The 16,878-nt window shown below is 39.6% G+C and overlaps 1 protein-coding gene across 6 annotated transcripts in view; it reads right to left on the bottom strand.

Annotated features, from left to right (window-relative positions):
* Positions 1-15,458: 15,458 nt before the first annotated feature.
* The window catches only part of MCPH1 (microcephalin 1), a 273,487-nt gene continuing 272,067 nt past the window's right edge, over positions 15,459-16,878 (bottom strand). For all 6 annotated transcript variants that reach the window (XR_015249902.1, XM_086703096.1, XM_086703092.1 and 3 more), the window contains one exon: positions 15,459-15,849. Coding sequence is in view for 4 of the 6 variants with exons in the window: in XM_086703096.1 (XP_086559222.1) it covers positions 15,794-15,849 (56 nt within the window). In the remaining 2 variants the exon portion in view is untranslated. The remainder of the gene's footprint in view (positions 15,850-16,878) is intronic.

Raw genomic sequence — 16,878 nt, 5'->3', positions numbered from 1 at the left:
TTCTTCCCCAATATTTTCGGAAGTCAAAAACTTGACCATTATCTGTGTCTTTTCATTATCCCTAAATAAAATCTATCCCCCTCAATATGATTTCCCCTAACTAACTAAGGGAAGGATAAGAAAGCAATGGAAAGAAGAGCCCACAAATCAGTGTTTACAAATTTTTTTTCTACTGTATCTGCAATTAAGTCACCACTTGTTACATGAAATAAAATACCAAACTATTAATGGTTTTGAGCATAAACAGAGATGGAGAAATAAACTTGCTATTTATTTTTACAGTGATATCTTACACAATAGAGAATGGCATTCTATGAGTATAGAATGATACTATAAAATAGAGGTATTTTATGGCATGGCAGATTTTTATACATGTGGCTTAATTTTTATGCTTTGGATCTCATTTTAGTTCTTTGCAATAAACACCTTTGTTTTCCTTTCCTTCCCAAAGATTAGTGTGGAATGTTGAATTCACCCTCACTGGCCCAGTTGTCATCATATCCGGGAGCCCTAGATATCACTGCATTTCCTATAAGGAGCAGAAATGAAAGTTTTCAAACTTTGGATTTCAACGAGCCATTCCTCCCCAAGGTCCTGATCTAGTCCTTCTGAGGCGGGTTCAGAAATCAGCACTCCCAGTGATCCTGGGCCAGGAGGTTCCAGACAGTGCTCTGAGAAACTCTGCCAATGTCTTAAACTCAAGTATCTCATCAATCTGTCCTGATTTTTTATTTCCTGATGATTAGTGCAAACAAGCTTGTGTGTTGCTAGAACAGGAGTAAGGAAAATGATAGTTTACGTTGTCATAGTGATTGATGATTTACAAAGACCTTTCATACCTATATCCCCAATCCTTGTGGGAATCCTTGTATTTATGTGAGATGTGCAGTGCAGCAACTACCCCAACTGTACACTTAAGAATCCTAGGAGTCAAAGAAGTGAAGTCATCCTAACTGGTTCTATCAAGTGGTAGGTAAAGGCTAGAACCAAGTTCTACCAACAGGTTCCATGGTGCTCCATGGCTTCTCTCTGGTCCAGTGAACTCTGTGCCTGATGACTTAATCCAGGTGAGAGCTTGGGTCCCCTGGTGAATCATCCTAAGTTGAGGGAGAATGACCAAGTGGGCTTTTCTGCTCTCATCTGCTCCATCAATATTTGATCCACCCTGCCGAGTTGCTTAGCCTCCTACATCATCCATCACAATGTGCCACCAAACACCCTTCTTTTAAAGACTTGAAAAGTTTACTTAGTTGTCAGTTCTCCTTGGGTTCAGATCCAGATTCAGTAAACATTTAATTACCTACTTTATGCCACACACTGAACGCATTAGTCAAGGGTCTCCAGATGAACAGAACCAACAGGAGTTATTTATTGTAAAGAGTTGGCTCATGTGACTCTAAAGGCTAAGAATTCTCAAGATCTACAGTTAGCAGGCTATAGGGCCAGGAGAGCTGGTGATGTGGGTTCCAGTCTGAAAGCTGGCAGGCTCAAGATCAAAGTGAAGAGATACTATTTCAGTTTGGCAGAAAACAATGGATGTAAGGTCAAGGCAGTTGGGAAGGAGTTCCCCTCTACTCAAGGAGGTTCAGCCTTTTATTCTCTCCAGACCTTCAACTGATTGGATGAGTAGGCGGGCAATAGGCTTTACTCAGTCCATGGATTCAAATGTTAATCTCATCCAGAAACATCCTCACAGACACACCCAGAATAATATTTGACCAAATATCCAGGTACCAGCTGATCTGGGCCCTTGAACACATCAGCATCACACTGGGCTAGGGCATTTCACATTATCTTCACCCTTTCAAGGAGTGAATTCCTAAAGTGTGGCACATCCATGCCTTGGAATGCTGCTCAACAATAAAAATGAAAGTTTTTCTGGAATTGTTCCCGGAGAATTATGCTGAGTGATAAAAGCCAATGTCAAAAGGTTACATACTGTACAATTCCATTTAAATAAAAATCTTGAAATAACCCAATTATAAAAATGGAAAACAGATTAGTGGTTGCCAGGAGTTGAGGAAGTGGAGGAAGCTGGTAGGGAAGCAGGTGTGGTTTTAAAGGGCAATGTCAGTGATCACTGAGATGGGAACGTTATCTGCCTTCACTGCGTAGGGGATACACAAACCTCACAGGTGATGAAATTGCATAAAACTAATAGAAAAACACACATCCCAAGTATATGGATGCCCAGACAATTTAAATGAGAATCCCTGCGATGCTGTCTGATGTTTGTAGATTTTTAATCTCCTTGGGTGATTCTAATGTCACATCAGAGATAAAAGTCATTGACCTAGGCATTTTTCAAAGAAATGACTTGATAAGAAATTTACAACATAATTGCAATACACTGCTAGAAACAGTTCAGTTTAATAAGACATTAAAATCCCCATATTGTTAATTCCTGTTTAGATGTAAATGGTATGTAAATCTATAATGGGCCTCCAAGGATTCCAAATCCTTCCTACTCAAACAGCTTCCAGGACGTCATCTGGGAACTTTTTGAAGATGCAGAATTTCTGGCCCCATCCCAGATCTACTGAATCAGAATTTACATTTTATCCATATCCCCAGATGATTCAAATTCATATTAACGTTTGAGAAGCACTCCTGTAAATCCTTAAATGCATCCACTCAGAATTTGTCATACACTTTTCAAATACCACTGTCAGAGGACATCATTGTAAATAACTAATTTATTGTAATAATAATTTCTATGAGCAAATTAAATCTCTTAAGCCCCTAAATGTCATTCTAAAAAATACAAGATATTGGTAACATTTAATATAACATTTTTGGAAAATGTTCTATCCAAAAATGTGGCAGTGTGTATACAAAATAATGGGAGTGCCTTTCATACCACAAAGAAGCTTTGACTGCATCATATGAAATCTCATTTGTGATTTCTGCTGTTGTGTTTGACTTTATCTTTTATGTATAGACAATTTGGGTTTGAGTTGTCTTGGATGCAAAGGGAGAAAACACTGTGAGTAAGGAGTCCTGATGTTTTATTTTCATAGAATTACTGCTCACTAGTTGAGTGGCTTTGTTTCTTTGTTCACGAAGGACTGGCCTAGGCGGGCCATCTCATTAAGTGCTTATAGAGGCATAGGGGAGATCATCCCTGTGGGGACGAAGGACAGGGTCCTTGGGTGAGGATCTGTAACCTTCCCATTCCCCCTCCCAATTTTTAATCAGAGAAGTTTAATCAGTGACCTGTTTTACCTATCGCAACTTTCATGCAATCTCACATGAATAAAGAGTTGTGCTATTTAAAAAAGGCTGAAAAACATTGCTAGTTAAGGTTTCTCGGAAATACTTTGATTTCAAGTGTAAGGACCACGAGATGACGAGGTCAACATACACAGCGTTTAGAATAGTGACCTGCATGTGGTGGGCACTAAGTAAATATTTTACAATTGATTGTTACCCGTCCACCGGACATTCTCGGGGTTGTACTGTTGAGCCCGAGTAAGCCAGCAGCACCGTGTGGGGACATTCAAAGGCCGGTTTTTCCATAAACTGGTTTATGTGAGTCTGTGCAAGTTATGTAATTTCCAAAAAGCAGAGGGTCCCGTGGTCCCTTAACCACAACCCCGAAGTCCAAAAGGTCTGAAAAATAGAAGGTTTTGTAAGTGAATTAGAGGCAAATCTAATCTGAATATAGACGAGCTTGTGTTACTAGTTTTATGTATCCCACTTAATGTGAGGTGTGTCACTGAAGAAATACTAAGTTACGGCTGCTGCCCCAGGGTTGCACTGGGGGGTTTTGTTGGATGGGTCCACCAGGTAGCCGACACTGACATAAGTTAGGAGAGCTAGAGTCTTACGGGGGATAGGTCCTGTGAGAAGTACAGCAGGGAGGAAGCAGGATCCCATAAGGAAAGCCTGTAGGACATGTTGCAGACTCTTGTATTAGCAGGATTAGCCAGTTCTTGGCTGGGGACTGACTGTCCAGATGGAGCAAGGCCTTGGCTTGAAAGGATGAGGCAGAGGTCCTAAAGGCTGGAGGCTGGAGGCTGACTGTGCTCATTACAGCTGAACAGAAGGTTCTGTCTCAAGTGAGATCCGAAAGGTACGATGCCACAGTTGCCACACAGCTTTCTCTTTTCTTTTAAACAGCTTTCAACTTCTGCACCATAAAATTTACCATTCAATGCGTGCCGTTCCGTGATTTTAGTAGATGTGTCTGGTTGTACAACCAAAATCACGGTCCGGTTTCAAAGTGTTTCCATCACACCGAAATGTTGGCTGTCTATTCCCACTCCTACTCCTGTCACAGAAATGTTCTTCTGAGTTTGGCCTTTATACTGCTGCCTTCTCTAGCATTTTTTTCTAAATGGAATCATACAACATGTAATCTTTTGAGTCTGGTTTCTTTGACTTATCACGTGTCTTTGGGGGTGATTTGTGTTGCTGCACGCTATTAGTATTCTTTTGTGTTGCTCGGTAGCTGTCCATGACATGGATATATGCCATTTCTCAATTGATGGATTGCTTCCAGTTTGGGGTGGCTGTGAATGAAGTTGCTAGGAACATTGGTGTACAGGTCCCGGTGTAGGGGCTCTTGGGTGGCTCAGTCACTTAAGCGTCGGACTCTTGGTTTCATCTCGGGTCACGATCTCATGGTTTGTAGGTTTAAGCCCTGCATCAGGCTCTGTGCTGATGGTGCAGAGCCTGCTTGGGATTCTCTCTTTCTCCCTCTTTCTCTGCCCCTCCCCTGCGCTCGCTCTCTCTCTCTCTCTCCCTCTCAAAACACATAAATACACTTAAAAAGAAAAAAAAGTCCTAGTATAGTCACCTGTTTTCATTTCTGTAGGAGTGGAGTTGCTGGGTCATATGGTAAGTGTCTGTTTAATTTTTTTATGTTTAATTTTCAAAAGAAACTGTGAAATAGGTTTCAAAGTGTATCATTTTGCAGTCACACCAGCAGTGTATGAGAGTTCCAGTTTGTCCACATACTGGTCAGCATCTTCGGGTATAGCTATTCCAGAGGGTACGTGTGGTGTCTCATGCTTTTAACTTGTATTTCTCTAATGACCAATAACGTTGAGCATCTTTTATGTGTTTATTAATCATTTATATATGTTCTTTTTAAATATATATATATATTTTTTGTTTATTTTTTAATGTTTATTTTTGAGAGAGAGAGAGAGACAGTGTGAGTGGGGTAGGATAGACAGAGAGGGAGACACAGAATCTGAAACAGGCTCCAGGCTCTGAGAACATGGGCTTGAACCCATGAATTGTGAGATCATGACCTGAGCCGAAGTCGGACACTTAACAGACTGAGCCACCCAGGCGCCCTATGTATATTTTTCTTTTATTTATTTTTGAGAGACAAGAGTATGAGCGGGGAAGGGGCAGAGAGAGAGGAAGACAGAATCTGAAGCGGTCTCCAGGCTCTGAGCTGTCAGCCCAGAGCCCGACACAGGGTTTTAAGTCAAAAACCAAGAGATCATGACCTGAGCCAAAGTCAGACCCTTAACCGACTGAGACACCCAGGTGCCCCCCATTTGTATATGTTCTTATGTCAAATGTCTTTTGCCCATTGTTTATCTTCTTAATGAATAGAAGTTCTTTACACAGTCTAGATACAATTGCTTTATCAGATTTTTGGTTTGCAAACCTTTTCTCCTAGCCTGTGGCTTGTCTTTGCATTTCCTTAATGTTTTCTTTTGAAGAGCAAACAAATTTGTAACTTTGAGGTCCAGTTTATTTGTGAATTGTCTTTAATGTCTATTTCATGCGCAAGACATCTTTGCCTAACCTAAGGCAAGAAAGATTTCCTGCTATGTTTTCTAAACATTTCATAATTTCAGTTTTATGTTAGGTCAGTGGTTCTTAGCTGGAACAGTTTTGTTCTCCAGGGGACATTTGGGAATACCTGGAGACCTTTGGACAACTGGGTGGGGTGTGCTACTAGCATCTAGTAGGTAGAGGACAGTGATGGTGCTACACACACTGCAGTGCACAAGACAGCCCCCCCAACAGCAAAGAATTATTTGGTCCAAAATGTCAGTAGTGCTGAGCTTGACAAGCCCTGAGTTAGGTTTCTGCTCCATTTTGAGTTAATTTTTGTGTATGGTGTGAGGTAAGGATCTATACACATTTTCTTGTGTTTTTGCATGTGAAGTAAGGATATAAGTGCATTTTTGTCTTTTCTTCTTCTTCCTTTTTCCATGGCCATTTGTTTTAAGAAATATTCTACTGCAGTGAATTGCCTTGGCACCTTTGGTGAAAATCAACCGACTATACATATTGTTCTCCTGATCTATATTCTTTATGCCAGCACCACACGTGTTGATTGCTACAAGTTGATAGTTCATTTTGAAATCTGGCAATGGGAATCCTTCAACATTTCTTTTTCTAAAAAATTGTTTTGTCTACTAGGGGTTCTTTGCATTTTTGTATCTATTTTAGCATCAGCTTTTCCAACTCTATTAAAAAGATGACCTGGGATCTTGATAATTACATTTAATCTATAGATGAAGAGAACAGACATCAATATTGAGTCTTCTAATCCAAAAACTGGGTGTATTTCTCCGTTTATTTAGATTTTTAATCTTTCTCAGCAATGACAGGTTTCAGTGTATAGGTCTTATATTTCCTGAATTTTTTTTCTATATACTTTATTTATAGTTGCCTTCATCAATGGAATTGTATTCTTTTTTTTTTAAGTTTATTTATTTAAGGAGAGCATGAGCAGGGGAGGGCAGAGAGAGAGAGAGAGAATGTCTCAAGAAGGCTCCACACTGTCAGCACAGAGCCCAACTCAGGGCTCAATCTCATGAACCATGAGATCATGACCTGAGCTGAAATCAAGACTTTGATGCTTAACCAGCTGAGCTACACAGGCACCCCTGGAATTGTATTTTTCTTTTTTACTTTTTAATTGTGGTAAAATATATATAACATAAAATTTATAATTTTATCTATTTTCAAGGATATAGTTCAGTGGTATTAAGTACAATCATATCATTGTGTGGTTGTCAGCACAATCATACTTTAAAAAAATGTTTAAGTCCAAGTTAGTTAACATATAGTGTAATAACGATTTCAGGAGTAGAATTTATTGATTTATTTATTGATTTATCACTTACGTATAATACTCAGTGCTCATCCCAACAAGTGCCCCCCTTACTGCCCATCACTCATTTAGCCCATCTCCCCACCAGATACCCCTCCAGAAACCCTCAGTTTGTTATCTGTCTTTGCGAGTCTCTGATGGTTTGCCTTCTTCTCTGTTTTTATCGTATTTTTCCTTCCCTTCCCCTATGTTCATCTGTTGTGTTTCAAATTCCACATGAGTGAAATCATATGATATCTATCATTTTCTGACTTATTTCACTTAGTATAATATATTCTAGTTCCATCTATAAATGGCAAGATTTCATTCTTTTCGATTACTAATATTCCATTGTGTGTGTGTGTGTGTGTGTGTGTCTATATACACACACACACACGTACATAAATAACCTCTTATCCATTCATCAGTCGGTGGACATTTGGGCTCTTTCCATAATTAGGCTATTGTTGATAGTGCTGCTATAAACATTGGGATGCATGTGCCCCTTTGAATCTTATCCTTTGAATAAATACCTAATAGTGCAATTGCTGGGTAGTAGAGTAGCTCTATTTTAAATTTTTTGAGGAACATCCATACTGGCTGTACCAGTTTGCATTCCTACCATCAGTGCAAAAGTGTTCCCCTTTCTCCTTATCCTTGCCAACATCTGTTATTTCCTGAGTTGCTAATTTTAGCCATTCGGATAGGTGGGAGGTGGTATCTCATTGTGGTTTTGATTTGTATTTCCCTAATGATGAGTGATGTTGAACATCTTTTCATGTGTCTGTTAGCCATCTGGATGTCTTTGGAAAAATATCTGTTCATGTCTTTGCCCATTTCATCATTGGACTTTTTTTTTTTGGGGGGGGTGTTGAGTTTGATAAGCTCTTTACAGATTTGGGACACTAACCATTTATCTGATATGTCATTTGCACATATCTTCTCCTATTCTGTCTGTTGCTTTGTAGTTTTGTTGATTGTTTCCTTCATTGTGCAGAAGCTTTTTAGCTTCATGCTTGCTTTTGTTTCCCTTGCCTCCGGAGACATGTCTAGTAAGAAGTTGTTACGGCAGAGGTCAAAGAGGTTGTTGCCTATTTTCTCCTCTAGGACTTTGATAATTTCCTTCTTACATTTAGGTCTTTCATCCATTTTGAGTTTATTTTTGCGTATGGTGTAAGAAAGTGATCCCGGTTCATTCTTCTGCATGCCGCTGTCCAGTTTTCCCAACACGATTTGCTGAAAAGACTTTTTTTCCAGTGGGTATTCTTTCCTGCTTTGTTGAAGATTAGCTGGCCATACATTTTTTGGCCCATTTCTGGGTTCTCTATTCTGTTCCATTGATCTGTGTGTCTATTTTTGTGCCAGTGCCACACTGTCTTGATGATTACAGCTTTGTAATACAGCTTGAAGTCTGGAACTGTGATGCCTCCAGCTTTGGTTTTCTTTTCCAACATTTCTTTGGCTACTCATGGTCTTTTCTGGCACCATACAAATTTTATGATTTTTTTCTCTATTTCTGTGAAGAATGCTGGTGTTAATTTGATAGGGATTGCATTGAATGTGTGGATTGCTTTAGGTAGTATAGCTTTTTAACAATATTTGTTCTGATTCATGAGCATGGAATGTTTTTCCATTTCTTTGTGTCCTCTTCAATTTCTTTCATAAACTTTCTAAAGTTTTCAGCATACATATCTTTTACCTCTTTGGGCAAGTTTATTCCTAAGTATTTTATGGTTTTTGGTGCAATTGTAAATGGGATTGATTCCTTGATTTCTCTTACTGCTCCTTCATTATTGGTGTATAGAAATACATCTGATTTCTGTACATTGATTAATATTCTGCAAATTCATGTATCAGTTCTAGCAGTTTTTGGGTGGAGTCTTTTGGGTTTTCCCCGTAGAATCATGTCATCCATGATGAGTGAAAGTTTGACTCCTTTCTTGCTGATTTGGATGCCTTTTCTTTATATTTTTTGTCTAATTGATGAGGCTAGGACTTCCAACACTATGTTGAACAACAGTAATGAGAGTGGATATCCCCATTGTGCTCCTGACCTTAGGGAGGAAAGCTCTCAGTTTTTCCCCATTGAGGATGATCTTTGCTATGGGTCTTTGGTATATGGTCTTTATGACCTTAAGGTATGTTTTTTCTATCCCTACTTTCTTGAGCGTTTTTATCAAAAAGGATGCTGTATTTTGTCAAATGTTTATTTGTACACATATTGAGAGGATCATGTGATTCTTTTTTTTTATTATTATTAATGTGATGTTTCATGTTGATTGATTTGTGGATGTTGAACCACCCCTGTAGCCTAGGAATAAATCCTACTTAATTGTGGTCAATAATTCTTTCAATGGATTCAGTTTGCTAGCATCTTGTTCAGAATTGTTGCATTCATGTTCATCAGGGAGACTGGTATGTAATTCTCCTTTTTACTGGGGTCTTTGTCTGGTTTTGGATTCAAGGTAGTGGCTGGTCTCATAGAATGAGTTTGGAAGTTTTCCTTCCATTCCTATTTTATGCAACCATTCAAAAGAATAGGTATTAACTCTTCTTCAACGTTTGGTAGAATTCTCCTGGGAAGCCATCTAGCTCCGGACTCTCGTTTGTTGTGAGATTTTTTATTACTGATTCAATTTCTTTACTGGATATTGGTCTGTTCAAATTATCTATCTCTTCCTATTTCAGTTTTAGTAGTTTATATGTTTCTAGGAATTTGTCTATTTCTTCTAGACTGCCCAATTTGTTGGCTCATAATATTCTCTTATTATTATTTGTATTTCTATGGTGGTGCTTGTGATCTTTCCTCTTTCATTTGTGACTTTACTTACTTGGATCCTTCTCTTTTCCCTTTTGATAAATCTGGCTAAGGGGTTTTCAGTTTTGTTAATTCTTTCAAAGAACCAGCTCTTGATTTTGTTGATCTGTTTTGTTTTTGTTTGTTTTTTGTTTTTGTTTTTAAATTTTGATATCATTTTTCATTCTTTCCTCTTTATTTTTCCCTTTTTCAACTTGTTTTGGTCTTTACCTGCTGTTCTTTTTCCAGATCCTTTAGGTGTAAGGTTAGGTTGTTATTTTTGACATTTCTTCCTTCTTTAGGAAGGCCTGGATTACTATATACTTCCCTCTTGTGACTGCCTTTTCTGCATCCCGGAGGTTTTGGACTGTTGTGTTTTCATTTTCATTGGCTTCCATGTACTTTTTAATTTCTCCTTTAATTTCATGGTTAACCTGTGCATTCTTCAGTAGGATATTCTTTTTTTCTCAATTTTTTTTTTACATTTATTTATTTTTGATAGAGACAGAGTACAAGTGGGGGGGGGGCAGAGAGAGAAGGAGACACAGAATCCGAAGCAGGCTCCAGGCTCCGAGCTGTTAGCACAGAGCCCAACGCGGGGCTCAAACTCACAAACTGCGAGATCATGACCTGAGTCGAAGCTGGACGCCCAACTGACTAAGCCACTCAGGCACCCAAGTAGGATATTCTTTAATCTCCAAGTATTCATGGTCTTCCCAAATTTTTTTGTGGTTGATTTCAAGTTTCATAGCATTGTGATCTGAAAATATGCATAGTATGATATCGATCTTTTTGTACCTGTTGAGGGTTGATTTTGTGAACCAGTATGTAATATATTCTGGAGACTGTTCCATGGGAACTCCAGAAGAATGTGTATTCCAATGCTTTAAGATGAAATATTCTGGATATATCTGTTAAGTCCATCTGGTTCAATATGTCATTCAAAGCCATTGTTTCCTTATTTTCTGCTTGGATATCTGTCCATTGCTGTAAGTGGGTGTTAAAGTCCCCTACTATTATGGTATTATGATCAATTGTTTGTTTGTGGTTAATTGATTTATATTTGGGTGCTTTCAAGTTGGGGGTATAAATATTTACAAGTGTTAGATCTTCTTGGTGGATAGATTCCTTAATTATGGTATATTTCTCTTCTTCATCTCTTCTTACAGTCTTTCCTTTAAAATCTACTTTGTCTGATACAAGTATGGCTACTCCAGCTTTCTTTTGACATCCATTAGCATGATAGATGGATCTCCATTCCCTTCCTTTCAATCTGCAGGTATCTTTAGGGATAAAATAAGTCTTTTATATGCAGCATATATATGGCCCTTATTTTTTTTTTTTTTATACATTCCAATACCCTGTGTCTTTTGATTGGAGCATTTAGTTCATTTACATTTAGAGTGACTATTGAAAGATATGAATTTAGTGCCATTGTGTTGCATGTAGAGTTGGTGCTTCTGGTGATGTTCTCTGGTCCTTTCTAGTCTTTGTTGCGTTTGGCCTTTCTTGTTTTGTTTTGCATTTTCTCCAAAGAGTCCTCCTTAAAATTTCCTGCAGCGATGGTTTAGTGGTCATGAATTCCTTTAGTTTTTTTTTTTTTTTTTTTTTTTTTGGTCTAGGAAACCCTTTATCTCTCCTATTTTGAATGACAGCCTTGCTGGATAAGGAATTCTTGACCGCATATTTTTCTTTTTCAGCACGTTGAATATATCCTACCATTCCTTTCTACCCTGCTGAGTTGCTGTGGATAGGTCTGCTGCAAACCTAATCTGTCTTCCTTTGTAGGTTAAGGAATTTTTTTCCTATTGTTGCTTTCAAGATTCTTTCCTTGTCTGTGTATTTTTGTGAATTTGACTATGATATGGTTGGTGACGGCCAGTTTTTGTGGAATCTAATGATGCGAGTTCTCTGTGCTTCTTGGATTTTGATATCTGTGTCTTCCCCAGATTAGGATAGTTTTGTACTATAATTTGCTCACATAAACTTTCTGTCCCTTTTTCTCTTTTTTCTTCTTCTGGGACTCCTATGATTTGAATATTATTCCTTTTTAATAAGTCACTGAGTTCTCTAAGTCTTGTATTGTTATCTTTGGACTTTCTTTTTTTCTGCTTCATTATTTTCCATAATTTTGTCTTCTATTTCAGTGATTCACTGCTCTGCTTTGTCCATCCTTGCCATCACCACATCCATTCAAGATTGCATCTTAGTTATAGCATTTTTTATTTTGGCCTGATTAGATTTTTCTTCTTTCATCTCTGCATAAAGGGATTCGCCAATGTCTTCTATACTTTTTTCAATCCCAGGTAGTATTCTTACAATCATGGTTTTAAATTCTAGTGAGACATCTTACTCATATCTGTGTTGGTGAAATCTCTGGCTGTCATTTTGGGGTGAATTCTTCCATCTTGTCCTTTTGGAAGAAGAAAAAGATGAATAAAAGAAAAAAGAAATTAAAAAATAAAAAACAAAACAAAAAATCAAATAAAGGAAGTTAGAGCCTTAGGTGTGTTTCAGTCTGTTTGTTGAGGGAAGCTTGAAATACTAGACAAAAAAGAGAAAGGAAAAAAAAAAGTTAAACAGTATTTAAAAATTAAAGAAAAATTTAAAGAAAATAGAATAAAGAAAAAATAGAAAAAATAAAGGAAAAAATAAAAAAAGAATTTGGCCTTTCTGTATCCAAGAAAGAGAAAGAAAAACAACATCAAAAACAGAAGCAAAGTAAACAAATAAACAGACCAGCAAACAGAATGAAACTCAAATGAAATTATATCCAGTTTCCCCTAGAACTGAAACTGTGAGGCCCTCTATAATGCATACAGTAAGCAGATGGAGAACTTATCCTGGTCTTCTGGGGGATGTGTCTGGAGGGTGCAGGTGGGTGGGGCTTGGTGTAATGGCTCCGTTCTCCACAAGGTGGTGCTGCTTAGCTTACTGGGGTGGATCAGTGTGGTGCACGTGTGTGTGTGTGTGTGTGTGTGTGTGTGCGCGTGCACATGTGCTTGTGCAGGAGAGGTGGAAATGGCTTCACCCAGCAACCTAGTCTCTGGCACAGGAACTTTGTGCTCTCACTGACCCGGGATCAAGCACCCTTCCTTTGTCTGAGGCCTCCATCCATTCCCCACCTCTACCCTGTCTGTGTCCAAGCTGACTGCCTGCCAGGCAGCAGCACCTCCCTCCAGAGTTTTATCTCAGATGGGGCTGTGTTTCAACACCCCTAACTTCAGAGACCCCCGTGGCTTGGACTCTTGCCAACTCTCTGGGGGAGGGTCTCACTGAGCAACGGCTGGGTACCAGCTTGCCCCAGAAAACGTTCATGCGATTGCACAGAAGCAGAGGTTCAGAGATTATGGCAAATCACAACACACAGCTGGCGCCGGGATTCACCACACTCTGACATCTTTGTTCCAGTACCAGCAAATGTGACTGCTCTCTGGAGTCTCCTGGGATCTTTGTGGGGAGGCCGTATGGCCTCTACCACATGCCCTCCAATCAGGGGAACCGCTTCTCCCCATGTGGCACATGGCCCCTTAGACTCTGCTGCCTGTTCCTGGGGATTCGCCCTGCTTCCTCACCAGAGCACCACCAGGCACTGGGTTGTGGAAGTTCAGACTCTCCTCCACTGTTTATAGAATCCTGTGGTATTGAAACCCTCTCCTTTCTTCCCGTCAATGGTTTTGGGTAACAGATTTCTTGTTCAGTCCCCTGTGAGTGTTTTCACTCTTTCTCTCCAGCTACCTTTTGGGGAAGTGCTTTTCTGGCATGGTACCAATGCAATGGACTCCCCCTTTCTTTTTTTTTTTCCTCTGTCCTCTCTCTGAGAAAAGGACTTCCTACCCTCTACGGCTTTTCTCTCCCCCAGTTCATCTCTCCACACAGCATACCTGCTGAGTTTTGTGGCTCAAGTTTTGCAGATTATTGTGTTATTCCTCAATTTCTTAGGTGTTCAAAATGGGTTGGTGCTGATGTAGCTGAGTTTCAGGGACGAGACAAGCTCAGGGTCCCCATACTACTCTGCCATCTTCTCAATAAGCCATTCTCAGTGTTGGAAATGTATTCTTAATTCCATTTGTGAATTGTTTATTGCAGCAAACAGAAATACAATTCAGCTAGTTATGTAAATTTCATACACTGTAACCTTGCTAAACGTGCTCTGTATTTGTTTCCTTATAATTTTCTACATGTAGTATCCTATGATCTGAAAATAGTTTTACTTCTTCATTTCCAGTCTGCATGCCTTCTTTTTTCTTGCTGCCTTCTCTTGGTATACTCAGCAATACAATCTTACATGGAAATGGTGAGAGCCACATGCCTTTCAAAATTAAAAAAAAAAAAAAGAATTCTGAGATACTCTTGGGGCACCTGGGTGGCTCAGTCGGTTAAGTGTCCGACTTTGGCTCAGGTCATGATCTCATGACTTATGGGTTTGAGCCCTGTATCAAGCTCTGTGCTGACAGCTCAGAGCCTGGATTGGATTTGTGTCTCCTGCTTTGGATTCTGTGTCTCCCTCTCTCTGCCCCTCTCCTGCTCGTGTTCTCTCTCAAAAATAAATATTAAAAAATTTTTAAATAAAAAAAAGAATTCTGAGATACTCTTAACTCTGTGTGTTTCAGGTAAGGGATTGCAAATCTGTAGCAACTAACTTTTAAGGTTGTTAGGGTTAAATGAGAAACCACATAGAAGATGCTTAGTGTAATTCCTGACACAAATCAGTACCCTCATAAAATGTTGCTGTGTAGAAAGAGAATCTTGGCTGACCACTGGCAGACCAGCATTGGGAATCAGGACTTGACACTGGGGATGGGTGGTTGTCGGTGGCCTATAGTGGTAGGGGATGATCCACAGCAAGCGTCAGCATGGTTTTTGTCAGCCTCTTCAGGAATTTTTGGTGTTGTGAGAGCTCTGCCAAAGTACCTGAGGTTCAAAGTAGCCAAGCCCAGCACTCCCATAGATATAGTGAAACAAGGTTTATAACGTGGAAGGAGTGGAGTTGTACCGAGGAACGACTGTTGTTGGGGCATGAGTAATATGAGGGGATTATTTGGGGCATATATTATATCAAAATTAAGAGAAAACCCTTCATTATTTCCCTGCGCATTTCTATCTCCTTCCTTGAAGGTTTATTCTAGAAGTTGTTCCACTGAGGGGCTGGAAATTTGGTAACGTAGGAATAACCCGTGAGATGAGGAAGAGATAGCATGGGGAGGGAACAGGGTCAGGAGGGAGTCTTAGTGGCACCTTCAGCCTTGTTGGGATGTAGCACTTCTCTACTATAGAAGGTGACGGGTCCACGTGTAATGATTCAGTCCCACTGCCGATTTCCTCTAAGGAGAGCCAAGCATTGTGGCAGCCAGTAAAGGCCACGATCTCTTGTTGGTAATGCTGTCCTCACCAAACACTAACTTGGAGAATTGGAGATCCTCTGGTGGCATTAATTATTGCAAAGCTCCTACACCTGTCTTCATTCATTACTTTGACAAAAATCTAATAAAGTGATCAACATCCTTCATAGTTAGTGTATGGTATGCCAATAAAGATGTTAGAGTCCAACCAAGAAACTTTGGGGATTGTTGGATCTCACTAATCAAACAATTTAATTCCCAGTCTTTATTTACCACTATGGGTGCTTTAATGACCAAGGTTCTGTGAGCTTTTAATCATGATCGTTATCACAATACTAAGATTGGCATTATACAGAAAAGGCCCCTATAGGCTGGCAGTGCTTCTTTAAAACACATTCAGTCATCAGAAAGTCACACAAAGGAGCTTCTTTATGTAAAAACCACAAGGCACACAAGGCAAATAGGTGATGGTGTCAAAAGGCATCGTGTTGTGTCCTTTCCTTCTCGTCAGGGTTTGCTCATTTGAATGTCCAAAGACAACGTTGCAAGCCGGTGGCGGTAGCCATGTGCTGACTGATGGCTCCATCACTGAAGCAACAGGTAGTTTTCAGAGGCACAGACCTGGTGCTGAGTGATGGAATCTAGAGAAAGAGAAAAGCAGTTTAGCATTTATAATGGCCAACCACACGGTAAAATAATAATCTTATATATATGCAAAGTCATATTTTAAAGTCTTAGGCGGTTTAGAGCCGTGTTGTCTATGTGTCCACATGCCCACATAGCACATGTGACTATTTAAAATAAAGGGGCGCCTGGGTGGCTCAGTCGTCTAAGGCTTCAACCCTTGGTTTCGGCTCACGTCATGATCTCACGCTTCGTGAGTTCAAGCCCCACGTCGGGCTCTGTGCTGATGGTGCAGATCTTGCTTGGGGTTCTCTCTCTTTGTTCCTCCCATACACACTCTCTCTCAAAATAAACTTTAAAATAAAATGAAAATTGAATTTAAAAAATTCAGTTCATCAGTCATACTAGCCACATTTTAAGTCCTCGACAGGCACATATCCTGCAGATACAGCATATATAGGGTGTTCCCATCATGGCAGAACGTTCTATTAGCCGGGTGGCAAGTTTGCCAGTCCATGGCGGGAGAGACCAGGATTGTAATCTCCATTAGCTATAGAAAATACTCTCCGGCACAAGGCAATTTATATATAAATATATTAGTTTTAGTTACGGTACTAACTACACATTCTAGGCTGTGTATCTACCAATCCACAGCCCGTCTACCTCGCTAGTATACAAAGTTAGTACGCACAGTTTCTAAAATGCAGGTCTTCATATTTAAGTTGAAGAAGCTGGACTAGTCCTGTCAGTTTGAAAGCCTGTTATTTTATGAAAATCACAAGAAGTCACCTGGTCCAGGATAAGCTATAGATGCAGAAGAACAGGCCAGCAGGAGACTATACTGCTCTAGGCCCTACTTCTATGAGGACGATAGAGGAATCCAATGGGTTGGCAGCACTGGTTGAATTACAAATTAAATTACAGTTAATGTAGTTTTTATAATTTATTTTTATTTCTTGAGCGAGAGAGTGGGGGAGGGACTGAGAGAGAGAGTGAGGGAATCCCAAGCAGACTCCATACTCAGTGAGTAGCCTGACATGACCCTG

The sequence above is a fragment of the Puma concolor genome, chromosome B1 (genome assembly GCF_028749965.1).
Source record: "Puma concolor isolate L17-30 chromosome B1, mPumCon1.1.hap2, whole genome shotgun sequence".
Taxonomy (NCBI): Eukaryota; Metazoa; Chordata; class Mammalia; order Carnivora; family Felidae; genus Puma; species Puma concolor.
The sequence above is the reverse complement of the archived record's forward strand: the minus strand, read 5'-3'. Positions and strand labels throughout refer to the sequence as shown.